At 43.0% G+C, this 27,786-nt stretch overlaps 3 protein-coding genes across 4 annotated transcripts in view; 1 reads left to right on the plus strand and 2 right to left on the minus strand.

The window, feature by feature from the left end:
• CUL4A (cullin 4A) overlaps positions 1 to 2,372 on the minus strand; it is a 40,223-nt gene extending 37,851 nt beyond the window's left edge. Inside the window, exons 1-2 of the mRNA XM_074159985.1 lie at positions 2,207 to 2,372; positions 1,516 to 1,631 (exon numbers count right to left, since the gene is read on the minus strand). Of these exons, the coding sequence (XP_074016086.1) occupies positions 1,516 to 1,631; positions 2,207 to 2,372 (282 nt within the window). The remainder of the gene's footprint in view (positions 1 to 1,515; positions 1,632 to 2,206) is intronic.
• Positions 2,373 to 3,529: 1,157 nt separating this feature from the next.
• PCID2 (PCI domain containing 2) lies at positions 3,530 to 18,258 on the plus strand. Of its 2 annotated transcripts, none has more exons than XM_074168718.1 (15): positions 3,530 to 3,560; positions 3,810 to 3,901; positions 6,812 to 6,901; positions 7,488 to 7,561; positions 8,285 to 8,350; positions 8,893 to 8,934; positions 9,593 to 9,647; positions 11,196 to 11,299; positions 12,061 to 12,136; positions 12,259 to 12,400; positions 13,480 to 13,580; positions 15,609 to 15,682; positions 15,850 to 15,975; positions 16,187 to 16,310; positions 17,336 to 18,258. In XM_074168718.1, exons 2-15 carry the CDS (start codon positions 3,866 to 3,868, stop codon positions 17,423 to 17,425), a joined length of 1,200 nt encoding a protein of 399 aa, XP_074024819.1. In that variant the 5' UTR covers positions 3,530 to 3,560; positions 3,810 to 3,865; the 3' UTR covers positions 17,426 to 18,258. The 2 variants fall into 2 exon arrangements, with proteins under 2 accessions (XP_074024819.1, XP_074024827.1); XM_074168726.1 differs by having other exon boundaries at positions 3,558 to 3,581; positions 17,336 to 18,255.
• A 567-nt stretch (positions 18,259 to 18,825) lies between these two features.
• PROZ (protein Z, vitamin K dependent plasma glycoprotein) lies at positions 18,826 to 27,485 on the minus strand. The gene is given in 9 exon segments (XM_074154219.1): positions 18,826 to 19,337; positions 19,983 to 20,106; positions 20,186 to 20,271; positions 21,521 to 21,652; positions 22,898 to 23,011; positions 24,961 to 24,985; positions 25,490 to 25,653; positions 27,319 to 27,412; positions 27,414 to 27,485. Coding segments are annotated over 9 exon segments (1,323 nt in total).
• Positions 27,486 to 27,786: the final 301 nt, after the last annotated feature.

Below are 27,786 nucleotides of genomic sequence, written 5' to 3' on the forward strand. Positions count from 1 at the left end.
AGCCTCGCGCAGTTTTTACAAATAAGCAGGCAAACAGAAAAAAAAAAAAAAAAGCAAGAAGTACAGTTCTTCCTTCATAGTTTATCTGAAATCTCCCTCCCTCTCTTCTGCCAAAACTCAAGTCTGTATACCCTGGCGATTGCATAGCCATATTTCTATAATCTCATTTCGGAGCCTCTGAAAACAAGTTAGGTAACACTCAAAGCATCTGTGGGTTGTTTTTTTTTAGCTAGGCATGAAAAGGCAGGATTTTTCAAATGATGAGTTTAAAACCATAAAATGTATTATGCAACTCAAACTCTGCAAACCTGCAAGTATTAATAGATTAATATATCACAGTCAAGTTATCTATTTAAAGGGAATAAATTATACTAAGACAATATGCATTTACGTAATCTGCCATTTTAGACCCATATATTATACACCCTAACTAATCGCAGAGACAAGTATAGTCAGCTCTCAAATTCGTCCTGATTTTCTTGAGCATGGACCCAAATATGGACTGCTGGCTTTCTCCTCCCTCACAGTCTGCACTTTGCAGACAACATCAAACCTACCTCAACTGAACACTTACAGGTGAGCATAATGATGTCTGAAGTCCTGACCTAGCAATGAGATCCACATCCGCAGATCAAACACCTGCACCCACAGAAAACTCATAACTAACTTAACCTATGTGGCACAACTCAGCACACCAGTAATTTTTCATAATATGATCAGTGTAAAAAAATCACTACTTCAGTTAAATACCTCAAAGCACATGCATTTAAAATAAAATAGCACTAAACCATATATAAATGGAGATAGTAGAAAGAAAGGGCTCGTGAGTACTTCTTTTACCCTTCCCAGCCCCTGCTCCAGTAGTACAGATGTTCCAGAAATACTTTTTCACCATTTTAATAAAAAACAGAAATCCTGATTGTTATGAAGACGTAACAGTAATCTGAAACACAAGTAAACTTGACAGTTTGTTGCCTGTTCAATCAAGCTTCTTTATTAAATCCCCAAAGGGTACCGATGTTGAAGTCTAATTGTCATTATTTAATAATAACAAATATTTCAACATTACTATTCACAAGAGACCACGGCACATACAAATGAGAAATCATCATAAAATATGTATTTGCATAACCCATTGAGAATTAACATCCCATTTTCAGCATCTCGGGTAGGCACTGTATTGAAAAGACTGAGACTTAAATCTCAGCCTGTGCCCAGGCACAGCTTTCCATAGTCTCCCAACATAAACTGCTTTTTCATGGGCCCAGATCCTGGTAGATCTTCAAGAAATTGATATATAATACTGCAAACTCAACATATATATAAGTATATAAAAAAAACTGAAACAGGGTGCGGAGCAAACAGTTGAGGAAATATAATCAGCTTTTAACGAATCAAAACGCGTTACGTTCAATGCGTAGCTCTGTGAAAGTCACAAAGGAGCCAATTTTCCTTCTGTTACATTGAAAAAAAAAATAAAAAACCGACAAAAAACCCCAACCCTACACGCCTTACCTGGTAGAGCTCTTCAAGGTTGTATTTAATAGAAACGCTACTCTGTATCGCTCCCACCGCTTCGTGAAGTTTTTGCCAGGTGTCCTGAGTGTAATTATCTGGCAATTTGGGTCTTTCTGCGGAGGAAGACACAGGCAGTTGAAAACCAGCCGCCCGAGGGGACCCCGTCGCCGCCTTTCTCGCCCTGCTAAGTTCTGCCAAGCCATGCCGTTGCTCGGTGGCTTCGGTCCGACACACGGAACGGGCAACCAAACTGCACCCAGGGGCGAAGAAACCCGGGCTGTGGCGTTTCACCCCACCCCCACCCCCCCCGCCTTGCCGTAATTAGTTTTGACACTAAGGTGGCTTTTTGCCCGCTTCCCACGGGGCGCAAGCCGCCGCCGCCGGCGCGCCGCTTCCTCCCGCGGCCCCCCCACGCGCGGAGCCCCACGCGTGTCCCCGCAAGCCCTTACAGCGGGGCGGTGACGGCAGCGGCGAGGGTTATCGGCCCGGCGGCAGCCTCCCCTCGCCCAGATAAGGCGGCGGGGCGGGTGACAGCGTCCGGGCCACCCCCGGCTCGACCCGGCCCGGCCCGACCGCGGGGAAGAGGCGGGGAGCGGCCGGGCCGTTGGTAAACAAAGCTCGGGAGGGGCCGGTCGGCGGGGCCGGTCGCACCTGCCGGGGCTGAGGGCCCAGCCCGCCCCGCACCCACCTCTGAAGTTCTTGATCACGAGTTTCTTGGAGGAGGCGGTCGCGCTTCCTCCCCCTCCTCCTCCCCCGGCGCGGGTGGCGGCGGCCAGCGAGGAGGGCTTGGTGAGCCCGTTGGTGTGCCCCACCAAGGCCGACAAGTGCGGCTTCTTCTGGGGCTCGTCCGCCATCTCCGCCCCGGGCGCCGTGTCCGGCCGGGGCAAGGCGCTGGGCTGGGCTGGGCCGGCTGGTCCCCGCCTCCGCTCCCCTCCTCCTCCGCCGCCGCCGCCACCACCCAGCCGCCCTCCCCCACCGCGCCGGTTTCCCGGCCCTGCCCGCGGGTGGCTGCCAAGTGCCGCCGGGCCGGGAGTCACCGGCAGTCGCCCGCCTCCACCCTGCCCGGGCCCGGGGCCGTCCGCGCCGCCCCAACCCGGGTGCGGCTCCGGGTCTGTGCCCGGCTCCTGGCCGCCCCCGGCGCTGGGGCTGTGCGGGCAGCACCAGCCCCGCTCACAAGATGGCTCCCGCGCCCGCTGGCGGCCGGGGCAGCGGTTCCCCGCCATCGCCGCGCAGCCCCCGAGTTCCCCCGGTGCCCGTTTAGTCGGCACCAACCGGCACCACGCCGAGGAGCAGCCGCGTTTCCCACCCAGACCTCGGCTTCCCGCACCGGAGAGACCTCTGCCTCGAGCGGCCGGTCACCGGCCACCCCCCAGCCCACCCAGGGCACGCCCGGCCCCCACGCTTGCCCGAGCGCAGACTGCCGGGGCACGAAGGGCGCCCGCTTTACACACACGTCAGCCCTTTGAAGAGCAACGTTTTGATTCCAGAGCTAAATGCTTTATTTAACTTTTCGGACACACGTTCACGGAGAAACACACCCTCTCCCCACCCCAGCGCACTGCCCGCGAACGGCCGCAGCTGTCGGGGAGGGGTGGGAAGCGGGCGGCCAAGCCCGGGGAAGCGACATGGGGCTCCCACCACACGATAAGCCAGGGCCCGCAAGTGGTCACCGCCCACCTCCCTTATGAGGGGAAGGGAGGGGACGAGGACGAGCAGAAGCCGCCGCTGCCACCGGCACACCAATGGCCGCAAGGGGCGGACGCCCACCAACGTGCAGCACGAGGTTTACCTCTGACGCACGCCCTCGGCCCCCGCCCACTGCGCTTTCCCATTGGCTGCCGGGGTAAAGCCACGCCTCCCAGGCTGTCCAGAGGAGCGGGAGGCAAGAGGGAGTGGGGATTGTATCACGTGATTCGCCGGGTCGCTCTCACGGTCCCTCGGGGGCGGTGCTGGCCCGTGCCTTACCGGGTACCGGAAGTGCCGTGCTGAAGTTGCCGGAAGCGTCGTGCCGACTGCCGGAAGTGCCGCGCCGTGGATTGAGGGTGGGCCTGCGGCGGGGCCGGGTGCGAAGGGCGGAGGGGCCGTCGGGTGCCGTGCCGTGCCGAGGGTGCGGGGGAGGCGCGGGTGGGTGTCGCTGTGCGCAGTTGTGTGCGAGTGGGGCTGCGTCCCGCCACCGCCCTCCTTGGGGCCTTGGTGCCAGGGTTTGTCTTCCGCCGGCAGCGGCTGCCCGGCTGGCGAGAGGTTCAGTAAAGCCGTCGCGCTGTCCTCTTAAACGCCTTTTCTTTTTGTAGGATGTGATACAGCTGCGTTTCATTTGGGACGCCGGCGTCTTCTACTTAACCTTTTAATGGCTCACATCACCATAAATCAATATTTGCAGCAAGTAAGCAAGTTTCTTTTTTATTTGCGGGCACTGTTGGAATATGTGGATGTGTTTTTTTTTGCTGGAAATATATTACCTTGCTTAAGAAATAAACCAACCTAGAATGTGTGATGTGGTAAAGAAAAAGTCAGTATAAAGTATACCAGCTGTGTGCCGAGGTTGTATACCTGGAATTTCTAAAAAGCATGATGATTACTGATGTAATGGATAGTGAAGTCATTTTTCCCTAAGAACTAACATGGTGGGATTGTGTGTGCGTGTAGTAACAAATGCAGCTCAGAGATTCGAGAAATACAGCAATTTAAGAAGTACAGAAATGCAGAGAGAGAGTGTGTGGCATGGAGGATGGAGACACAGGAGCAGTGTCCCAAGGGTACCAGCCGGACTGAACTTTCAGTGTGACATGTTTTAACCCTAGCCAGCAACTAGGACCATGCAGCTGCTTGCTCACTTACCCGGTTGGGATAGGGAAGAGTGAAACTGAGGAAAAAAAAATAGTGGATTGAGATAAAGATAGCTTAATAGGTAGAGCAAAAGCTACTCATGCAAGCAAAGCAAAACAAGACATTCGTTCACTGTTTCCCATTGGCAGGCGGGTGTTCTGCCATCTCCAGGAAAGCAGGGCTCCATCAAGCGTAGCGGTTACTTGGGAAAGACAAATGCCATAACTCCAAATGTGTGTTGTGTCCCCGTACTGAGCATGACATCATATGGCATGCAATATTTGTTTGGTCAGTTGGGGTCAGCTGTCCCGTCTGTGTCTCCTCCCAGCTTCTTGTGCCCTCTCCACCCCAGTCTACTCACTGGTGGGGTGGTGTGAGGAGCAGAAAATGCCTTGACAGTTCAGCAACAGTCAAAACCACCAGTGCACTATCACACTGTTTCCCTCTCAAATCCAAAATGTAGCAGTATAGCAGCTGCTAGTGAAAAAATTAACTCCGTCTCAGCTGAAACTATGACGTAGCATCAGGCTTTTAGTGTGACCATTCTTACTGTTTTTTTCTGAACCATCACATGTTCATCATTGTTATCATCTTACTCTCTTCAGTCAAGATCAGTCAAGTCAATCAAGTGAAGGGTACAAAAAGGGAGTAATTGGATTTTAGTCTCAAAAATGGAATGGCTGAGATCTCTCAGGACAGTGATCTGCTCTGAAAAAACAGCATCTTTTCCAGTTGACAGTCCTCATGATCCTCTGTCTCCACCCTCCATATCACAAACACCATGTCTGTGCATTTAAACTGTCTTTACATTTTCTTAAGTTTACGCACATCTCTCACCAATACCTTATCTCTTATGGAAAAACATTTTGTTCTTTGTCAAACTTGGGTGCTTCACTGATGGAATGGACGCTCAATAGGTGAGGATGGAAATCCAAAGCAGTGGGTAAGGAAGTGACAGATAGCAGCATGCATAACACTTAGAAATGAAGATAGGTAGATTAAACACGTAGCTATTGTTCCAAAGGCAATGTCTGATGTTAGACTAGCATCTGCAGAGAATACTTTTGAAACCTGTCAAGGCTGTAAGTATTATATTCTGTGAGAGAATGGTTTAATTTTGCTTTCTGCTAAAGATAACTCCTTGTAAAAACACTGTCTGAGCAGCTTATTGTGACATCAAGTTAGAAATTTCTTTAGTTATGGAAGTAGTTTTAGATATTACTTCTTAAAAGTTCCTTTCCCACTGTTTGTGCTTTATTTGTCATATTTTTGTGTCCTGATAGGAAAAAAAATTATAATCTTTTTGCCATATGGAAAGCCTATACCAAACGGGAAAAATCGTAGACTAAATTAGCAAAAGAAGTAGCAAACTAATGAAAATCAACTACTTAAACTCTTTCAGAGATTGGTGTTGTTTTTCAAGTAAGGGAGAGCTAATTTTGTGGTTTGGAAGCAGCTTTTTTTATTAAATCTTAAATTCATATGAAATATATTTGTGAGTTCTGATTCATGACATGCAAATTCCATCTGCAGCATTGCAAACAATAATGCACAAGGATTGTTTATGCGTTTGCACATATGTTTGATGCCCATAAGTCCAACTGGAATTTTAAAAAGCTTAACAAAATTTGTTTCACAGTGGCTCTCTTATAGTACTAAACTCAGGTGAGTTGTGTGGAGATTCTCTGATTTGCTTGTATCCTACAAATAAGGAAAGAACCACCATAGTGTTTGCCCCCCTTCTCCCTGATATGTTTTTGAAAAACAGGTGTATTGAAAGTACAGAATCACAGAATGATATGAGGTTGGAAGGGACCTCTGTAGATCGTCTAGTCTAACCCCCCCCCCACCAAAGCAGGTCCACCTAGAGCAGGTTGCACAGGAACGTGTCCAGGCAGGTTTTGAATGTCTCCAGTGATGGAGACTCCACCATCTCTCTGGGCAGCCCGTTCCAGTGCCCTGCCACCCTCAAAGTAAAGAAGTTTCTCCTCATGTTTAGATGGAACTTCTTATGTTCAAGTTTGTGCCCATTCCTCTTGTCCTGTCACCGGGCACCACTGAGAAAAGACTGGCCCCATCCTCTTGGCACCCACCCTTTAAGTATTTATAGGTGTTGATCAGATCCCCCCTCAGTCTTCTCCAGACTAAAAAGACACTCAAGTCCCTCAGCCTTTCCTTATAAGAGAGATGCTCCAGGCCCCTAATCATCTTTGTAGCCCTCTGCTGTACCCTCTCTAGCAGTTCCCTGTCCTTCTTGAACTGGGGAGCCCAGAACTGGACACAGTGCTCCAGATGGGGACTCACTAGGGAAATACTGATTCATTCAGTTTTAAACCTTCAGAAACTTACAGTTGGGTTGGTATGTGGATGAACAGTGGTAACAAGAAGGTGGCTTCTGTGGTCATGTAAATATATTGTATGGCTGTGGCTGGATTTTATTCTGTAATGTGCCTATTTTCTTTGGTAGGTACAAGAAGCCATTGACAGCAGAGATGGACAATTTTGTGCAGAATTGGTATCATTTAAACATCCACATGTTGCAAACCCAAGGCTACAGGTGAGAATCTGATTTTGACCTTCCTTTTGTTTTGCTTTGAGTTTTTCTAGCTCTTTATATATGGGTTCCTTTCCATTGGGAATGACCCTCAGAAATCTGTTTTACAGATTTTACAGATTTTTACAGGCCAGACCAGGGTCCGCTTGTAGGTTTCTTTCCCTTTTCTTTTTAGAAGAATATTATGTATTTCCATTTTTTTCCTGGATGGCTTTTTGTGTTCCACTTTGAATTGTTTTCTGGATGGATACAGTCCGAAAAGTCCCTTCTGGCCAGGTGTACATTAGTTAGTAATGTGGCACAGTGGAAGTGACTATAAAGAGAAAACCAGTGGGTCGCAAGAGTCCAGTGTTTGTGCTTATATGCATTTTGGGTGCTTTTATTCAAGGCTAGCTCTAATCAGGTTCTGGAGACAGAACACACGCTAGCAATCCATTACAGGGGATGTGATTATTAATATAACTTAACGTTCTGATAGATAGCAAAGGCACGTATGCATAAAACTGCTATGATAAAATATCCATATAATATTCTATTTCTGGTGCACTGGATGTTTCTTTAATGTTTCATTGATTTATTCTATACTTAGCTTCCATCTCCAGAGGAGAAGTGTCAACAAGTTTTGGAACCACCGTATGATGAAATGTTTGCAGCCCACTTAAGGTAAAGATGGACCAGGAAAGTCGATTGTGAGGCATCCAACGGGGATGGGGAAGGATATCCTAAAGTTTACTTAGTTATTTTAAAGGGCTTATATCTGAAAACTTGGTATTCATTAATCTTATAAATAATGCTAGGACTGCAGGAAATAATTACCTTCTCTTTCCTCAGTCTGGCAGTCTTCTCTGTGTAGGCATTGACACAGCTTTGGTTTTGGTGCTTGCTGTTTCCTTTGCTCTGCATTTACTAGCTACACAAGAATTTAGGGTGAAATAAGTAAGGGAAATAAATATTTTTAAAAGGGATTTTAGTCGTCAAAATGTTCTTAAGACAGCTTTAGGTCCTTAGTAATTCTGTCAGGCTTTCTTTAAAAATAATTCTGCATTAACACAGTCTTTAGTTCGCTTTCAACAGTCTTGGAATTTTTTACATCTGTGCTAATCTTGGTGACAGTTTCAGTAAGAATTAGCATATTACAGTTCATACTGTACATATTATAGAAACAAATCCCTGTTCATCTCTCAGATCTCTTTTCTACAATTAGCAGGCTTGTGCAATTTAAGCACAAGCTTAAAATACTTGTGCCATTTTGTTAGGAACATTTCTAATCATATTTCTGTGTCTTTTTTTAAATAAACACTCTATGCCTCTTAAGAGGCAAAAAAGAAATATTTGTCTTACACATATGATATTTTCTGATGCACTAATGAACTTTTTCTTTGACAGGTGTACTTACGCTGTTGGAAATCATGACTTCATAGAAGCATACAAATGCCAAACAGTTATTGTTCAATATCCTTTTCTGTAATTCTTGTATATAGTTTTCAGTTTAAGTGTATGTCTTTTTGTAAAATAAGTTGCCTTTACCCCTTTTCAAATCTAATAGAATGTGATCTGCTTCCAAATACACTTCAGCTATTTAGGTTCTTAAGCAAGGAAAATCAGATACACTCTTCTTTCAGCTTTCTGTAGGACTAAGGGGGAATTTGTCACTTGGCTCTCTAATAGAAAATTTATTTCTGACAGAGTATAGGAAACCCTCAAATCATTAATATTCGTCCCAGTTTGTACTTGGCTGGAGGGGAAGATACTGATAAAGAAAGCTGCTATCTTACCTCTAAGCGACCAATGTTTCTAACGGCTACTACAGCACCAAGGGGTGTGTGGCTGCGCTCGCGTTCTTCCCTGCTGCATCTTTGCATCCTGACTCCTCATCTACTTGTTGCTTTGTTGGTTTCTGCCCTATCATATAGTAATATGTGGTACCATACAACTGCTGGGTTTTGTATCTCTGCTTCATTTAGTAGCATTTTAAGTTTTCCTAAATATAGTACGTCTTTCCTGCGAGCGTTTCAGGCACATAAAGAGGAAAACTGGTGAGTACATCATAGAGAGCTGCTAGAAATTAGACTCTCATCTTTCGCTAGCATAATACCATAGTAGTCAAACTAAAATTATGCCAATGGTTTTTAGTTATCCCCAGCAATACTTAAATGCAGCCTAATTGTTTTTGCTGCCTGTTTGAGTTTTTAGATCCAAAAGTGTGAAAACTAAACATCTAAGCTTAATTTTGTAGAATGGTCCATAATAAACACATGAAGAATTTGTTCAAGGTGAGATGGCATTTTATTAAGGCTACCCTAAAAAATGTTTCTGAATTAATTTTTCCTCCAGTGTAGGATTTTTGAAATGCTAAGACCTTTCCTTTTAAAAAGTGCATCCTTCTTTATTTAAAGATTAATGTATACTTTTCTAGTTTTATGACCCGCTATCAAGAAAAAAAAAAGCTTGTTTCTCATGTCTTGTTGCATGTGTCTGTGATGTGTCTGTTTGTGGGTGGAGTGGTGTGTGGTTGTGGGTGTTTGTTTTGGTTTGGTTTTGGTGTTCTGGGATTTTTTGGTGGGTTTTCTTTGTTTGTTTTTTTTTGTTTGTTTGTTTGTTTTTTGTTGGTTGGACTCGATGATCTCAAAGGTCCCATCCAACCAAAAATATTCAGTGATTCTATGATTTGCACATACTGTTTTACTTTTCCAGGGCTTTACCTATTATGTATGCTGTAGCCCTCGATCTTCGAATTTTTGCTAATAATGTAAGTACATTTGATTAACAGCCTCATTACTTTTATCTGTTAGGAGTTTCCACAGTGGAAATATTTTAGACTTCATTACATAGCCTAATTTTGCTCAGTACTGTTTAACTGACTGTTCAGGATTTTGTTGACACGTTAAATTCATCCAGTCCTGTTGAAAATCTAAGTTGCTCAGTCTGCCCTCTTCCCATTTGCAGCTTGAACTAGAGAGGTTCGGAGGACCTGCATGCCTCTCGCAGCAGTTGCTTAGAGCATATGAAGTGATTAAGTACTGTCTTTATAGAGCAGCATGGTGGTACAACTCGCTATTTCCATATGTTGTCCTTGGGATTTGGTGGAGTCTTTATAAGGGTGGAGACATCCCAGACAACTGAGCTAATCTAACCACTTACCACGTCTGGAAAGGGAAGTTTCTGCCTCCTTTCCCTTCTTCCAGCTGTGTATACTGGTTTTGATGCTCATTGAAGCCCTTGCTGAGCCCATAAAACTGCTGACAGGCAACCCCCCCCCCCAAATTTAGAGTATTTTTCTCAGGCTAGTGAATTGAAGTAGCTTGTCTAGGGATCTAATGGGAACTGCTGGGCCAAGGTAAGTGGCAGGGTCATGGTGTTCCTTCCTCCTGGTCACTTTACCTGATGAGGTGAAACTAGAGTTCCAGTTAAGTTAGAGCTTGACAATATCCAGTATTTTCAGTCTTTGTCCCCTCAGCACCTTCTTGTGCCCATCTACCCACAAAACAACACATTTAGCATGCTCTCACAGAGAATATTTTTTGTGTGTTTGCATGCACGTGCCTGTTCTGTAACAGGTCTCAATTCTCAGTCTGAATGAGGCAAATTCATATATATGAGATGCATGAGAACAGGAAAAGTGGCATCAGTCATGCTGGAAGTGTTTGAACTCTGTCTTCTAACCTTAGTATATTCAAAGGATGTGGATACAGAGAAGACTTCTGCAGCAAAGGATGCATTTCCATGTCTATTCCTTATTTTTCAGCTAGTGAGAATGAAAACCTTATAGTAAAACTATTTAGAAAGCACATAGTAAATATCTACTCGCTATTTCCCCCCAACCCACTCTTCTTTGTTTTTTAAGTTCTGCATTAGTCAGCCCATGGATCTTTCCCATATGTTGGCAACTCTTTTTTTTTTTTTTCTTTTTTTTTTTCTGGCTGTAACATATGTTTTCTGTTTCTTCTGAAAATCCCAGGTTCTAGCAGTGTCTGTTACTACTAGAAAATGTTGACTATGGTTTAGAAATAAAATCTAGCCCTCGTGGCTGTGGAGAGAAGCTTAATTATAAATTCTAAAACTCAAACTCCTTAACTGGGGAAACATTTTAGTTTGCTTTTGTTCAAAAGACATTTTTTTGCCAGACTCTTGGTCTTTGAAAACTTGAGTTGACTACCTTCTAGATTTGAGGGATAGCAGGCATGGCAAGTCTATTGCTATAAGACTTTTTAAAATGCTGTGTTAAAGAGCTGAACTGTTTACAAGCCAGCAAACCAGGATGTAGAATTACACCTTGTTTGTTGCTGTGTAATGACAGGCAGATCAACAGCTAGTGAAGAAAGGGAAAAGCAAAGTTGGCGACATGTTGGAAAAAGCAGCAGAACTGCTGATGAGCTGTTTTCGAGTCTGTGCCAGTGACACGTAAGTGAAAGATCCTCTATAGAACTTGCACTATTAAATTGTTAAGAACTTAATGAACTTTACATAAGATTTTTCCACTTACTAAGGCCGTATCTGGGTAAGAACAAACACTTCTAAGGCTCGTTTCCTCTCATTTATAGTCTGTTCTCTCTTGACTATTAACTACAGCTGGAGAGGCCTCCCTTCAGGTTTAACATTCCTAGCAGATGTTGGGAGGGACTGATTATGTCCCTGTTTCTCAGGAAGGATCATTAACACTTCTGTGCAGTGAGATTATTAACACTTTTTTGCCCTGTTCAGCAGTGAAGTTTCCTTCATTATGATTAGATGAAAAACAGGTGACTCTTTGATTTCCAGTCTTAGCAATTTTATCACTTCCGAAGTGTTGGGTTTTTTTCCCTGACTTCCTTACACCTTGAATATTGTAAGCAACTGCTGTGCTAGTGTATGTGTTACCTGTAGACTGGAGTAAGGACCCTGACGCAGATGAATAATATTTTACATGACGTCTTTTCATTATGTTGAGAAGAAATGTAGCAGAGCTGTTCAAAATTTAAGATGGGAACACATGTTCTGTTTTGACAGCGCTGGTATGGTTTAAGACAAGAAGTTTGGCCTTGACTTCTATTTTCAGACACCTATTTTTACCCTAAAAATCCATAAAATATCTATGGAGGGAATTTACCACAAGGACAAAGTGATTATTTTCTTACAATGGTCAGTACTAATAGTTTTTTTACTTTTTTCTTTTCTTATGACAGTCGAGCAGGCATTGAAGATTCCAAAAAGTGGGGCATGTTGTTTCTCGTGAACCAGCTGTTTAAAATTTATTTTAAGGTAGGGTTCAAGTCTAATAAGCTGTGTTTTCTACTTCATAGTCTAAGTCAAACCCACCTTTTTTTATATGCTACTATGTGTCTACTGTCTCCGAGTAAAATGCAGTTAATTTCTTTTAACAGATCAACAAGCTGCATCTATGTAAGCCCTTAATTAGAGCAATTGACAGCTCAAATCTGAAGGATGAGTATAGTATGGCACAGCGAGTTACGTACAGGTACTATGTTGGACGCAAAGCCATGTTTGACAGTGACTTTAAGCAAGGTACTGTGTGCCACTAAGACAAATTTAAAGTCTTGCTGCTTGGTGTGAAATCTGGCTGATGTTGCATGTGTGTGACTCAAAATGTGTGTAGAAGGTGCAGTTGTGCTTGCATTGAGCCAAGGCCCACAGGCTGAGTCAGATCAGAGAGGAGATTACATGATGCTTCTAATTGTAGCATATGCCCAATTTTAAAATATCTGTGTCAGTGAAGTTCTCTGTAGTTTTATACATTGTGTGCATGCATAAGGAAATGTATGAGCATCCAAAAGAATAGGTTTGTGAAAGGTTTCACAAGGGAGGTTTTGTGACTCTCTTGTCCTCTTCAGGTTGTTGTATGCCATGTAGGAAATCTTCAGCAAACTGTACTGTAGAATTAGTTTCTCAGTGCACTGATTTTTGGAAGATGCAGAAACTGCATTTCTGACATTTCTTATTCACTAATAGAAATGCTTCTAGAGCTAAGGTGTACAACTTTCATCACTAACCGAAGCCCCTGACCAAAATCTATTCTGGAGCCAGTCTGGTTACTCTGAACAGTGTCTTCTGCCTGTAAGGCGTGTCATTTTTCTCTCTTAGTGTAAACTGATGAGAGAGTTTCATGTTGTCCCGCTGTGTGATCTCACTGGCACGTTTCTGCAGCTCAGCAGAGTGTGCATCCCATGCAGCTTACCTCCACTGAAGAACCTAATTTGTGAATTTAGAAAATAGAGTTCTGTTTCACCAGCACTTCTTGAGATTCTCCTCTCTTGTAGTAGTAACACAATAATGTTACTGAAATTAGCTGAAAATTCCAATATTGCTTGTCAAGGTCTAGATGTCAGAGGTAACAGTTACAAGTTTTCTTTGACTTCCTGGAGGAGGACTTATTTTTCTGGTAGTACTTTGTATTTTGTGTGACTCTCCAATAATTCATGCAGCATTTTTCTTAATGTGTTTTGATTGGTGTGATTATTTTTTATATAATTTCAAATACCGCATGTTCAAGCTAGAGATGGACATTGAGCCCAGAATTTGGGTTACAATTGAAATCCATTTTTGTTGTTGACTCGTGTTACTAGCACTTTTGTTTGTGTCTGCAGCTGAAGAGTATCTGTCATTTGCCTTTGAGCACTGTCACCGCTCAAGCCAGAAGAACAAAAGAATGATTTTGATCTACCTGCTGCCAGTAAAAATGTTGTTGGTGAGTTGATGTTTCTCTTCTAAATAACTTTTTGGGGGCAGATAACCAAACTGATGCTCAATATGGCTCTTGTTTTTCCCTTACTGGAATTCAGAGGCTATCTGTGCCTGACCACCATAAGAGTCAGCATATGCACACGTTGTTGTGTGAGGACAAAAAAAATTGTTGAATTGTCATAGCAACACAGGAAACAAGAAAGGGGAAAAAAACCCAGCAAACAACATCGCCACCCTTCTTTCCCTTTACTTTCCTCCCACTCCTCCTAACGGTCAGCCTCAGGTTAGTTTTGTAATAAAGATAACTTTGGGCTCTTCGGAGAAGCACTTAACAGTATAACTTATGTTGTGTAGCTGGGTGCCTGTCTGGTGATCAGCTGCTCAGATGGGCCAGGGAATGTGTGGATTCACTGGCACAAATCTGTCTGCTTCCTTCACCTGGTGAAGGGAAGGAGAATGTGCAAACAAGTGGCTGAAGACTCTTGAGGGGGATTTGCCGCAGGAGAGAAAGGATTCCTATCTTTGGGTTTCCTATTTGCCCATTTGAGGCATGTCAGAAGGGTCACAAAGTAGAGCATTATGGTTTTGAACCATGAAATCAATGAAGACTGGTTACTATTTAATCATTTCATCTTTCTGTTAAAAGAATTAAGCGCACCTCTGCTTCTTGTTCCTGTCCTTTCCCATGTGCTGTGGTGGCATTTGTGTATCCCTGAGCCAGTGGGATGATGATAACAACTATTTCGGTGTAACTGAGGGGGCAAGAACCAGATTTTGGAGTTTCCTGTTCCTGGCCCCATTACCAAAGTTACACATAGAGAGTGTTGTTATCACCTGCTTCTCTGAGTTGCCATCTTCCACCTTTGCCCCAACCTGTTCGTGACCATCCTCCCTTTTCTATTCAGCACTCCCTTTCCAGTCCCTTGCAGTGTCAGCTGGGTAAAGGGGAAGCATACTAAGTATGATAATTGGCTTCCACTTTTCATTTTTTATTTATTGACTTTCTTGCTGGTTGTTTTCAGATCAATCAGTGGTAGGGTTGATAAAAGAAAGCTAACAGCCTTCCTAATATCTTTGTCCCAGTCCTGACCAGTCCTTAAATAGTGGGTCCATTAGTGTTGTTAGTGTGGCTTTTCTGGAGCAGTTCTAGTCTACAAGAGGCACTGAAAAAACTAGATAAGGGTCATTGTTTTTATAGTTGCTTTTTTTAATCAGGGCCCAAACATTAACACTAACCTTAAACTGTACTAAAATAGCTTGGATGGGTTTTTCTTATTCCTAGCAGCTCTCAGTAAACATGCAGCTGAGTTCTGCTCTCAGCTAATCCTCCAACCAGGAAAGGAGTTACCAACAGCATAGCATGATGGTAACTAAATTTAAAGTCTGACCCAAGTCAATGTGCAATCTGATCTCTGCTGTACAGAGGAGAAAAAAACCAAAGTTTCTTTTTGGTAGTGTAGGTGGTCCAGTCTTACCTGATCTAGCAATGAGAATTAATTTTGTTTCTTTAAGTTTTAACTTTCTTTCTCTTTTTGTTGTTTTGTTTTTTGAGAGGACATTTTTATTTCTGCACAGAGACATAATGAAGAAAAAATCTGCTACAGACTGAGCTAGCACTTGACAGTGCTGAAGTACTGCTTGTATTATTAGTAATGCTTGGGATTCCTGCAGTTCTTCTGTTTGCAGATTAGATCATACAGTCATGACATAAAATTTGCATCTGCCTAGGCCTCATGTCGCAGGATCTTGATTTTAAAAGTTTGATAACTGTATCCCAACATTAAGAAATATTAAGACTCCCTAAACCATGATAAATAGGTAGTTATCATGAGTCGAGCTACAAGGTGTTTGGCGGCGGCAAGGGGGTTGTCTTACAAATACTTTTATTCACTTCTTGTTCTGTAGCAAAATAAAAAAAAAAGTGGTTACACATTTGTCTTTTTCTCTCACAAGTGTTTTTATAGCTTACTACATTACGTTTGAAGTGCATTCGACTTTATCCTGGAAAACGTGGAAACTGTTTCTTTTTCAGGGCCATATGCCAACAGTTCAGCTCTTAAAAAAGTATGACCTTATGCAGTTTGCTGAAGTAACCAAGGCTGTGAGGTATGATGATTTTTTTTTTGCCTTGTGTGTTCAGAAAGTATTAAGTAAAAAGATACTTATTTGGGATGATTGAGGAAGGCAGGGGAGGGATATTCTTATCAAGTGAAACAGTTTCTTTTCTTATTTGGATGAGCCCTTCTCATGTTTTAATTTCTTTATCCTTGTAGTGAAGGCAATCTTCTCCTACTGAATGACGCTCTGACAAAGCATGAGACCTTCTTTATTCGATGTGGAATCTTTCTTATCCTTGAGAAGCTGAAAATCATCACATACAGAAATCTCTTTAAGAAAGTGTAAGCATAACAAAACCTACATTTTTGCAAAAGTAGATTTCGTATCGCTTCACCTAAGACTGAGATAGAAATGTATGTGCTCCTTAACGCTCTCAGCACTAAATTCCTGTTAAAGTGAATTTATTGTAGAAAGGCCGTTTTTCTAAGAACCAGAATTTTTAAGTGATTGTTTCTCAAAATCAGATTCTTTTTTTTCTGTTGTTTCTTTCAGATATTTACTACTCAAAACCCATCAGCTGTCTCTGGATGCCTTTCTGTTTGCCCTGAAATTCATGCAAGTAGATGATGTTGATATTGATGAAGTCCAGTGCATTTTAGCTAACCTTATATATATGGTATGTACTGACCACTTGTTTGATCCTTCCAGACTTAAGACAGTAAAAAATACGAGGTACAGAATAAATGTTTATTACAAAAACCATATCAGTAATCCCAGGTTTTCTTGTGTAAAAAAAGTTGATTCACTTGTGGCCAAAGTGAAATATTTTCATTTGCCTTGAGGGCTTCCTCTAGTTCCTGCCTCTTGTGCAGGAATCAGTTAAAACCGAAGTTGAATTTTACATTACTGATCCAGTACTGACATTTCTATATATGCATAAATACTGATTTAAAAATACAGAAGTTGTAACTGTGACCAAAAGGGATTTGTTCTTCTGTGTTTGAAGTAGGAGATTCTGGACATTCTAACATTAGAAAAAATTAAAAACAAATTTCTTTGGTTTTGTTTCACATCTTGTCTTTTACTCTAAATGGATCTCAATTACTCATGAACAGATAAAGGCTTGAAATCAAGAGATTTCTAATAAATTGGAAGATTTGGAGCAGCATTGCAGTGTCAGCAAGGAAATGAACTGCTGCTCTGTTTCTGAAACATTATTGGTGTGCTCTTGGAATAACAGAGGGTGAGATTAGGCGACTGGAAGGTTTCTTTCAGTGTTACAACACTACATGTCTGAAAAGGAAGTACTTTGTCATTTTGTTTGCTAAGTTTGGAATAGTGATTAACTAAAATCATCATTTTAAAGAGTAAATGTAGAAACACTTCTGTTGAGCTCTGTCTCTTCAAGGAAATGTAGGAGGTCTGGTCCCCCAAGGACCAGTAGGGGGGGCCCTGGCAACAGTCTCAATCTGACAGCACCCGTTTGGTACGCAAACACGGTTATGGTTCCAGCTTTCTGCTTACTCTACGAGTTAACCCACTGACATAAATTGGATCCTTACAGATATTAAGAACCATAGTGCAGCGGTGACTTAGCATATAGGCATAGCTTTGCTTGATGTAGTCTGAAGGCAGCTGAGGTTAGTGGGCATTGTCTTACCAGCTTTCAGTCCTAACATTGTCTTTTTCTCCTTTTCCCAGGGTCACATTAAAGGCTATATATCTCATCAGCATCAGAAGCTCGTGGTCAGTAAGCAGAACCCATTTCCCCCGCTGTCAACAGTGTGTTGAGCATTGTATCTCACCCGTGCAAGTACTTCTCAGATACTCAGCTTGCCCAGTGGGGCTGCTCCTAGTCACCCTGAGAACACTGTAAATGACGTGGTTCGTGTCCAGGACTGGAATACCGGGAACTGTTTGTGGCTCCTTTCCCAGAATGACCAAGGCTGCCAGTGTTACAAAGTGCGTTGGAATGAAATGCTAACTTTCAATGACAGTTTCCGCAGGCTTTCTAGATCGTTCAAAGTATTTCATGAGGAAATAAGGCAAAGCATTCCAAACTCCTTCCAAAGTACTTAAAGCTTTTATAAAGTACTCTGTGTTACTATTTCTGCATTTGAGGAAGAGTATCATCCTTTGTTACTTGTGTTAATCCATTCTTCAGAGTGGAAATGATGTTTTCTTTCATGGTTTCCATTTTTTTAAGTTTCTTCAGTAGTCTTGCAGGTATTAAATACTCTCTTCAAGCCTTCTCTAAAAACTAGAGAAGTGCTTGACACCAGAAGCTTTACTGTGTCTGTGATACTTACGGGTTCAAGTAAGTGTGGGCTTTTTGTCTGTAGGTGCCCACAGAAGGGTTTGGTTTTTTTAATTACGGTAAAATTTTGTTTCATTTTTGTTATGATGAACAAAAGTTTATCTAAGTAACTTATCCATAGTCTGTTTTATTCTGCTTCCGGGGAAGACGCTGTCACTGGATCCATTCTTCCACGTGTTAGCACCTTGGGGGTTTTGTTTGGTTGTTTTGGGGCTGGTACAACATAACTTTGTCCATAGTGATGGGAGGGTAGTTTGGGAGTTTTTTAATTCTTTTTTAAAGAAAATAAAACATTTCTCCCCCCACCCCTTTGAGAGTTGGGGTTTATTTTACCCACTAACTGATGTGAACTTGCTTCCCCTCATACGTGGTACCTGTGTTTTCCCTTATGAATCATTTTTCAGTGTGATGAGACTGTCAAGTCCTACATCAAAATAGGCATTTAAAGGCTTGGAGTTCCCCTGGTCTTCATAAGTTTTACTTGTATGGATACTGAAATAAGAATATGGATGTGCCGAATCAAACCTCGGGTAACAAGAATTAAAAAGACTCCTTTCCTTCTAGCAACATTTAAAATCCCAGAAAAACATCAACACTTTTTGAGTTTTAGCATGAACAGTTCTGGGAAACTTCAGTCAGTTTTTAGTAAAATAACTAGGTTTACGGCATCATGACTTTCACAGTACTCTGTGTCCGTAGAAGAAGGAAAAACAAAGAAGCTTTTCTGTATGAATTGGAGTTATATACATGTCATCGTTGCAACTTCCTTACTGCAATCATGATAAGAGAGTCAGACGGGTGTACTGGCTGCATCCAAATGTTTCCTTGCAGTGATTGGTAGGGATGTGGTGCTGGAGGGTTGGTTGTGTTTGTCTTACTTCATTTTTTGTTTAAACCATATCATATACCTTGCCGTGTTAGTGAATAGAAACGTGTCCCAGTCAGCATCTTCTAGTGGCCAAGATCCCAGGATACCAGTCAGAAACCAAGTGCCCTTATACTCGGTAGCTAAAAAGCTTCCTCCAGCCAGTCGTTTGTCTACGGCCTCCTGGAGGTGTCCGCAAAACTGCCTGTTTGTGAGGCTTACGTTGAGTATTTGTTTGCAGTCCTCAGTGGGAAGGTATGAAACCTGCAGCTCATCCCCTTGAAGTTCATCGCCTTCCATTCTCCAGCCACTGACTGTACCAGCCAGTTTTGGAATTAGAACGTGTTCTGCAAAGTCTCTTTCAGGGGTGCAGACAGGAAGCTGGTGGCTGTTGCACTCAACGTGCTCTTGGAGTTGTAGTAATGCAATGTTGTTCTCGGCAGTGTCTTCGTCATACCGGATGTGTATGTGTGTCTCCCTAACTTGCAGCGTCTTCTCGGTTCCACTTGTTCCATTAGGCCCTGTGAAGCAATGACATTTCACTGCTCTTAGGAATAATTTATCGGACACCTGAAAACCGCACGCAGACTGTCAACAGCTGCCTGGTCATGCTGAGAAATGCGTGCAGTAGAGAAACTAAAGGCATTTTCTTGAAAACACTGCAGTAAAGGTAAACTATATAAATAAAAATATATTGACAGCTTTTTAATGCTGTGTAGAAGCATCCAAAATTTCAGAGGGAAGGACAAATATCCAATGAGAGAAGTAAATTTTGGCATGAAACTAAAGCCACCTCTAAATCCACCTGGTTTAGCTTATCCCCAGGCGTGCTGAGTTCTGAATTGCATTCGAGAGGCAGTTGTCTCTCTGCTTGGCTTGTAGGGGGTTATAAGCCAGATCTAGTTCTTGCCTAAGATACCGAACCGAGATGCTTAAATGAGATGACAGCAGATTTGTTTCCTTTAACAATATTTTTATGCAGGAAAAAATTTAGTAACCCTTTAAAAAAAATTTAAATAAATTTGCCTTTTTAAAAAATACTATAATCTTAAAATAAAAATTTTTAAAAAATTAAATAAATTTGAAATTTTAAAAAAATACTAAAATTTTAAAATACATTTTTTAAAAATGTGCTGCAAGAAGAGCAAATGTGTTTGATCACCTACCAGTACCAACCCTGATTTCAAAATGGCTGTGCAGAAGGGCGCACTCTGCTGTGGTCAGTACAAAGTTACTTTTTAGCAGCACTCCTCCACAGAAGCCCTTCCCTTCTGAGTTTAGCAGCAGGACCTAAGAAAACGCAAAAAGGTGATAAATGGCGCTATCCACGTGAGACTGAGTGACGGGTTTCATGAATTGCTGGAAATACCTGCCAAGGAAATCGCTCGTCACGTTTCTTCCTGGTTTTGCTTATCAGAGTCTCACTGTCTTGAAGTCTGCCACACGCACATTGATCTAGGAGATGAATTAAAAAACAAAATCAAAACCTCCTGCTATATCATTTCAAGACATCTACTATCTGCAAGTATCTTACTGCTTCCACCTTGACTTTCAGGTTTTGTTTTTGCACCAAGGAAAAGGGGCAAGGACAATTTCCCAACTGGTGAGAAGTGGAATAATTTGCTTGGCATCTGTAGTCTAATAGATTAGCGATGGCGCTGAACATTTTGGGTCATTGCTTAGGCTTGTGGTGACCAGATTTCACTGTGTCACTAATGGAATGAGGCTTCCTCTCCAGCCAACCATCAGCACAGCTTGCTTCCTCATCTTCGTATCCTGTATACGAATTGGGCCGCTTACCCGATAGCTGTGGCCCGATCTGAGCAAGCTGGGTTTTCCTTGTTAAAGCTGTTAGTCTAGGGATGTGCCTGCCTTTGTGTTCTGGTTCAGACAGCGAGTGTGCTTTTCAAGTGGATCCCCCGGTTACCTGCATTTATCGCGCTTTCTACTCCCCTTGTGCCATGGCCTTGGGTCACACAAACTGGATTCTTTTCAGGTGAAGCTAAACCAGAAGACACCTTCTGTACCCTCATAGCTAATGGGTGCTTAGTCCACAGGACCAAACTAGAGCTAGTCTGATGTAAAGCCCAGCTGAGATGTGCAGTGAGTGTGGAAATCAAGCCTTCATCACCAACGCTGTGGCTCTACAGCTCAACTCCTATCTGACTGCCCTACTTGCTAATAGAGACAAGGTCCTAAGAATACTACTGTGGATTTAGTAGACATAGTTTATAAGGGAATGAGATTGAATGAGATACCTGGTATGAGACTGAAAAAAATGAAGAGAGCTACTGCTTCAAACTAATTAATATGGCAGCAAATGTTGCCCTTTGTTTATCAGACCATCAGGTGCCTGATTGGAATCTATTGAACCTTATTCCCAAACAGACAGGTCTTGAGCAGAGCTACTCTTTATTGAGCACAGGAGTGGAAAACCTGGCCCGGTGAGTGATATGTAGGATGATGCAAGTCCTCTCTGCGGACCCATGTTTAAATGTTCAGGTCAAATATTGCTGCTTTTACTACTGCTCTGGCATCTTGTTTGTTGGTCCCTGGATTCCTCCTTTATCTACCAGTTTGGAAGATCAGTAATATCATCATCGCCTGAGTCTCCAAGGAAGCTGATTGCATCTAGATGTCAGATGGTGGCCTGCTCACCCCAGCACCGAGCATGTGTCCACTGTATTTCCATGCACGCACCTACCTAACGCGATGCACTGTTTGTTGTCCTTCCCGAGCTCATAGCCATCAGCACAGGAGCAACGGTAGGAATTACTTCCCGGGTAGCAAAAGTGGTGACACCCTTCCTTTGCTTGGTGGCGACATTCGTTTTTAGCTAAACAGAACAAGCGGACAAAAAGCGTTGGGAACAGTTCAGCTGGAGTCTTCTTGCATAGCTTGAGTCCTCTTTACTAAGCATTTTATTTTTACTCGCTTTGTGTGGAGGCGGGTAGGGACTCTGGCTTGGTAGTATTTCCCACCATGTTGTTTTTCCCCTTGTTAAGCAGAAATTGGAGACAGCCGAATCTCTGTAGCATCCACAGACTCATTGCAAGCTGTGCCCACCCAGCACTCCCCTGCACCAGGCTGTCTGCACCTCTGACTTTTGGGGGGCATTAGCCAAGGGCCAAGCTGGGCCAAACATGGGTTCACACGGAAGGATGCCATGGGTTTTCTTTCCGCTCTCTCAAACAAAACAGTTAAGTATCTGCAGCGGGAGGAATTATTGCATATGTTAAGAAGGCTGAGGAAGAAAGCTAAAGCTTTCCATAGCTGAGAAAACATTTAAGCTTCAGCACAAAGCAGCAGGAGGAACAGCCATTTGATGGTAGATCTAGCTCACAGGTGGAGCAGTAGCAAAAAATCTCACATAATGTGCCTCTCTAAGGCTCATGCTTAGCAGATCCAGTTCTCAGCGCTGGTCCAAGCTATGTCACCTTCTGTGCTTCCCCAAAAGCTGGTCACAGTCACACCCCTTATACAGAAAATGACCCTGTCTTGCAGCAGCCAGGGCGTTTCCCAGCCCAGGAGACCTCCGAGCCAGCAGAAATACTGATGTAAGGGCTGGAAAGTAGAACCTGGCAGATGTGAAAATGTAGGATCTGGCCCAGGGTGTTTTACATGCCAGAAAATATCCATTTTGCTTTCTGCCTTTTGCACTTCCACCGAAAATTGTTTGTTTTCTGGAGTCCCTCTGTCCTGAGGGACCGCCTTGTGGGTGCGTGTAGCCTCAGAGGCACTGGGGTGGCTTCCCAGCACTGCAGCCCTGGTTCTTCAGGCCACATACCACCTGGGAACGTGGTGGGACAAGCAGCTGGGGAGCACCAGTGGCAGCAGGGAGGGATGCCTTTGGAGCCCACCCATGAGGGGGACTTGCTTCAGCCTTTTTGCTGCATCCCTGGAGAAGGGAGGCTTAGGGATAAGAACCTCCCCTCATCCCACCTTCAGCCCACATCACCCCTGCTCTGCCAAGAACTGGACTATGATAACTGACTGTAATGAGAAAGTTGCGTATGGTTTCCTGGGGATCCCCTGCACCAGGAGGAGATAGAGCTTCTCTGAAGAGGGGGTGATGCCTTACCAAAAGCACAGTTGTCTCCCTCGTAGCCCTCGGCACAGGTGCAGGTGTAGCCACGGATGCTGTCCTCACACACGCCATTGTGCTGGCAGGGGCTCGACGAGCACCTCCTGCCACCTGAAGAAATGCCACAGGAGAGGGATGAGTCACCACCACTGCCGACCTGAATTACGCAGCCCCCCTCCCAGCACATGAGCTGCTTGGAGAAGCATTGCAAAAAGGTTAGGGAAGAAATGGGCTACATCTCACCAAACTACTCCTCAGGAGTAATTTTACCCAAGTCTCTGCCTCCAGAGGCACTCCCACAGCCTCTGGCAGGGATGCTGGGAGGTGCCCAGGGACAGAGCCTGCTTTTGGAGGATGGATGCTCTGCTTCAGGGAAAAGCACTGACTTACAGTTCATGCACTCATTACAAGTGTAATATGAGACTGGTGTTTTAGGTTGATATGCATATGGATTAAAAAAATTATATGCATATATGGATTAAAAAAACTCCTGGCATCAAAGTTATACAGCAAGCAACATCAAACTAGGAGGAAATCTGGCTTTCACACATCTGTAAAATTATTATACAGCAGCTCAGGCACTAGCAAGCTTAGTCTTTCTGATGAACCGAACATTGAAACCAGATGATGCCTCACTACAGGTGGAACACCAGGCAGAGCTCCCAGTTTCCCTTAAGTTGCCCACTGGAAAGACTCCAAAAGGGTTTGGAAATGTTCTCCAATTAACTGTTTATTGTAGACATGAGTAATCAGGGAGCAAGCCAGAAAAGCCTAACCTGGGACATGGTCTCCAACCTTTCTAAAATTTAAAACTTCATCAGAGAGGTCAACTTCAGTCAGTGGCCTGCTGTAATTAATATCAGGGACAGAAAGGTGAAAACTCTGCCTGGTACTAGGACCAAATCACCAACCAGCATCTACTCAAGCTACGGGCACGTGTATCTTTGAGTGTTAGCTGTACTAAAATACTGGCTTAAAGCAGTTACTGCCTTCAGCCCACCTGCAGTCAGATGCCATCAGCATACCCTAGCACAATTTAGGTTTCCTGAGAGGGTTTTTGGGTGGGTTGAGGGGGGTGTGTGTCTCATCAAGCACAGCTGAGAAAGTAGAGTTGAGAAGTGAGGGCCTCTAGCAGCAGTGGTGGGTAGCTGGAGCTAGGGAAGGGCTATACCTACAGCCTGAAGCGTTAGGTGGTTTCAAGGCTCTGAAATGCAGACTCAAATATAGGTAAGGAAATCTCAAAAAATATCTGGGGTCAGGTGAGGTTCTGTAAGACTGGGAAAAAAAGTAAGTCTAGTGCCTAGCTTTATTAAAGGAGGAAAGAGAAGATCCAAGGAAGTATAGAGAAAACAGCATGACTTCTGTTACTGGAAAGGTACTGAAATGACTAACCTGTACCTAAGCACTCAGCAAAATAAGAGGGTGGTAAGTAACAATAACATGCATTTTTCAAGATCAAATAGTCCAAACCAAATAAATCTAATTGTATTACAGGATAAAGGACCTAGTGGGAAATCAGTGAACATCATAGAATAGAAATTTCTCACATGACGTTGTCATTAAGTGAGCTAGGAAAACACAAACTACTGTAAGACATGGACAAAACTGCTTGGAAAATGATGTTAAAAAGGGGTTATCAATAGCTTGTAACACCTATTTATCTTGCTCAGGTTTAAGTGCTAGGTCTGTATTTGGGAGGTTTTGTTGGTAATGCTGTGCTGCTCTGCTGTATCAGCAAAGCAGACTTCTCAGGTCCCAGGTGGTTTCAGAACAGCCTTAAGTTCAGGAAAAGAAATACCCTGTTTACTATGGTAGCATCTACTCACTTTAACTTTTATTCACTTTGCAATCATCTTAAATGTTTTTTCCTATTTATTACTTTTTTAAGCCTTTCACATCAACACTTTTCCTTCTGCTTTACTAGAGACATGACAAGTAGCAACTGGGTGTTTCTTGTAGGATAAACTGCTGAAAATTCTCAGAAAACCGGCATTGGACCGAATCATAATGTTCACAGTGTGACAGCGCTATGGAGGAGGGAAATCAAGAGGCAAACTTACCGTAGTAGGCATCCCAAAACATTTTCTGGAAAAAAAAAAAGGGGGGGGGGGAAATTAGATTTTAATTCTCAAGTAATATAATCCTCCATAAATATTTTGGTAAAACAAAAACAATATACGAGAGAATATATACTATGTTTTAACATTTACACAGTTGCACAACTACAAATTCTGCCCTGCCGGCAAAATTTGGATGAGATGGGAGGGGGTTTGCATCCTGCTTATTTTATTGTTTCTTAAGAAGGCATAAAGGAAAAGAAGCACTTTACAGGCAAGAGAGGAACAGCTGAATACTTTAGCAATACAGCTTCCTGGAAAAACTGGCTGGCCATTGTATCTTTGGTGTGTCAGAGCTGACCTCTGAGTTTCCACGTTGACCACTGAAGACACCTGCTTTCCGCCTGCTGAGGTGGAAAGATTTCACACGGAGAGAAACCCAAACAAAGGAAGCAGGCTGCAGGGCTAAATTTGATCGTAAAAGACCAAGGCAGTAATTTTTAATATGCACACAAGAAAACAAAATACTTACGAGCATTTCATCATCTTCAAATACTTCTCTTGCTTCTTCCTGTGTACATCTCTCTTCAAGGCATTCCCTTTCCAAGCTGCCTTGGAGGACCTCCTCCAAAAGTAGGGAACTGGCACGCCTCTGTCTCTTGATAACCTTGTTTGCATCATCAGCTGATATAAACACTGAAATGTTGTATGACAAAATGCTAACTTCAGTACTTAGATTCATTTCCTTACATATTTTCACCATTTTTTTTCCATTTTTTATAAAGTTATTATTAAGCAACCAATTTCAATCATGAAGCGAAATCTTTTGGTTGATTCAGGGTGTCAGCCACATTAAACTTGCATCCTGGAAGAGCCCTATTTTCTTAGCCCAAACTCAGCTGAGGAGTCATGACCTTTTTCTTTTGGGGAGAGCATGAATTGGTCCCAAGAGGAGGGAATTTGAAGTCCTTCCTGACAGATTTTTTTCCTGCACCAGGCACACTGAACAGTGTTGCTGCGGCACAGCCAGGGAAAGGGGAAATGTATTATCATAAAAGCAGAGGCTTATTCTGTAAGACTGCATGGGGCTTTCAGACTCCTCAGTAGAAGTGAAAATTATTTGTATTAATTTATGATGATGAATTCAAACTGATTCTCTTCTGTCTGACCTCACAGGGATTTTTTGCTGAGAAGCAAACCTGTGACATGGCTGAGCTCTCAATGAAATCTCTCTTACGGAGAATAAATAAAAACTACCCCTCAGCAATGCTCAAAAAAGTTACAAGGGCTATTATCATACAACATCCTTTATGTGGAAGACACCATAATCTTTTTGATTTTAGTAAAGAGGAGGAGAGATCAAAGACATGAGAGTTATCAGATCTTAAAACTCCTCTTCGCAATGATGCCCACAACAAAAACTGCCTGGCAGTGGGATGGCTGGAGCCTGTTGCCTTTGACATCAAGCAATATGTGGCTGCGTGTGTCAGCATGGGTTTGTCCGTTCTCCCGTGCTTGGAAAGTAAACCCATTGGGGCAGGGACTGCATTGGGGTTGTTTTTTTTTTATTTTATGCAGTGTTTGAAGGCCCAGCACTGCTAGGCACAAAGGTTGAACTAATCAATAATATTAGAAGTGGAAAAAGTGACAGCAATAACAAAATTAGCCTGAAACTGCATACAAATGCTTAGTTATGCTTTTGAAGGATATTTGATAAGCAATAGGTTTCCACGAGATAGTTGGAAGAAAAAGAGCTTAATGTTTGTGTTTTGCAATTTAAAAAGTTATCTGACACCCCAGTGCACATTTCTGCTGTGCAGTGATTCCGATGCATCCCCCGTAACTGGCAGTGCACTTCTGCTGCTGCCAGGGGCGTTTTGACCTTCTTAAGCGGTCACCATCTTTTTCTTCCTTGCCCAGCTCCTCCTTAATATTAACAAACCATGGAGGATTAAGGCAGAAACATAAATTTCTTCAAGCTATAACAAGCATGCATCCCAGCCTCTGTCATAAGGCTTATTTTTATTTCAGCAGCGACTAGAAATACAGAACAAAATTCTCATTAATACCTGGGGCACTCTTTAAGAATTATAAGAAAAGACAAAATACCACCCTGGTGTAAATGATGGTAATTCAAAATTACATTGCCTTAGTAACCTACTGCAGTTTTTACTTAGCTATATGAAAAAAAATACAACAAACCACCCCAGGAGAAATGGAAGAAAAATAAGGAACAGATAGTTTTCAGTGGTGTACCTTGTGCTACAAAGTAAACATGATACGCGGTACAAAAGTACTGGTGTGTTTAGAAGAGCAGCAGCACAGATCAGTATTAAAGCCACAAAAAAGCAAAGGCCATACCTGTCTGCTCTGTCTGAAGGAAAAGGGCAGAGAGAAGAAACAATATTGTCCAAGAGCACCTTGCCATTGTCACCCTAAGAGCCTAGTGGCCGCCTGCCTGCATTCCTGCCGCTCTTGGGGAGAATGGCTACATGAGAGATGTTGAAGTTTAAAGTCCAGCTGCTCATGAGAAAACAAAACCTCCAAGGGCAAAGCCTGGACTCAATGTCAACACGTGGGGAAAAAAAGAAAAAAAAAACCACCTCAAAAAAACCTGCTTAGTGGTGCAGCAGTGCCCCGTCTCTTAGTGCTTTAGCTGAAGGTGGAGCAGGTTTGCCAGCTCTGCTGAGAGCTGCTCCAAAATTTGGGTGTTCCTCCCACCCCCCCAGCCTTCACTTACTGTAACACAAAACAGGGAGAGATGAACAGTCTGAACATTTATTTGTACCATATCAAAGCACAAGCTGGATGATGACTGCAGGGATCAAT

The sequence above is a fragment of the Numenius arquata genome, chromosome 1, assembly GCF_964106895.1.
Source record: "Numenius arquata chromosome 1, bNumArq3.hap1.1, whole genome shotgun sequence".
In the NCBI taxonomy this organism is placed as follows: domain Eukaryota; kingdom Metazoa; phylum Chordata; class Aves; order Charadriiformes; family Scolopacidae; genus Numenius; species Numenius arquata.

Bases quoted from the DNA above. Each gene is read 5' to 3' on its own strand.
- PCID2 (XM_074168718.1), top strand. From the start codon at position 3,866: ATGGCTCACATCACCATAAATCAATATTTGCAGCAA. The intron at 6,902-7,487 runs GTGAGAATCTGA...TTCTATACTTAG, and splicing joins TTGCAAACCCAAGGCTACAG to CTTCCATCTCCAGAGGAGAA. The intron at 9,648-11,195 runs GTAAGTACATTT...GTGTAATGACAG, and splicing joins TTCGAATTTTTGCTAATAAT to GCAGATCAACAGCTAGTGAA.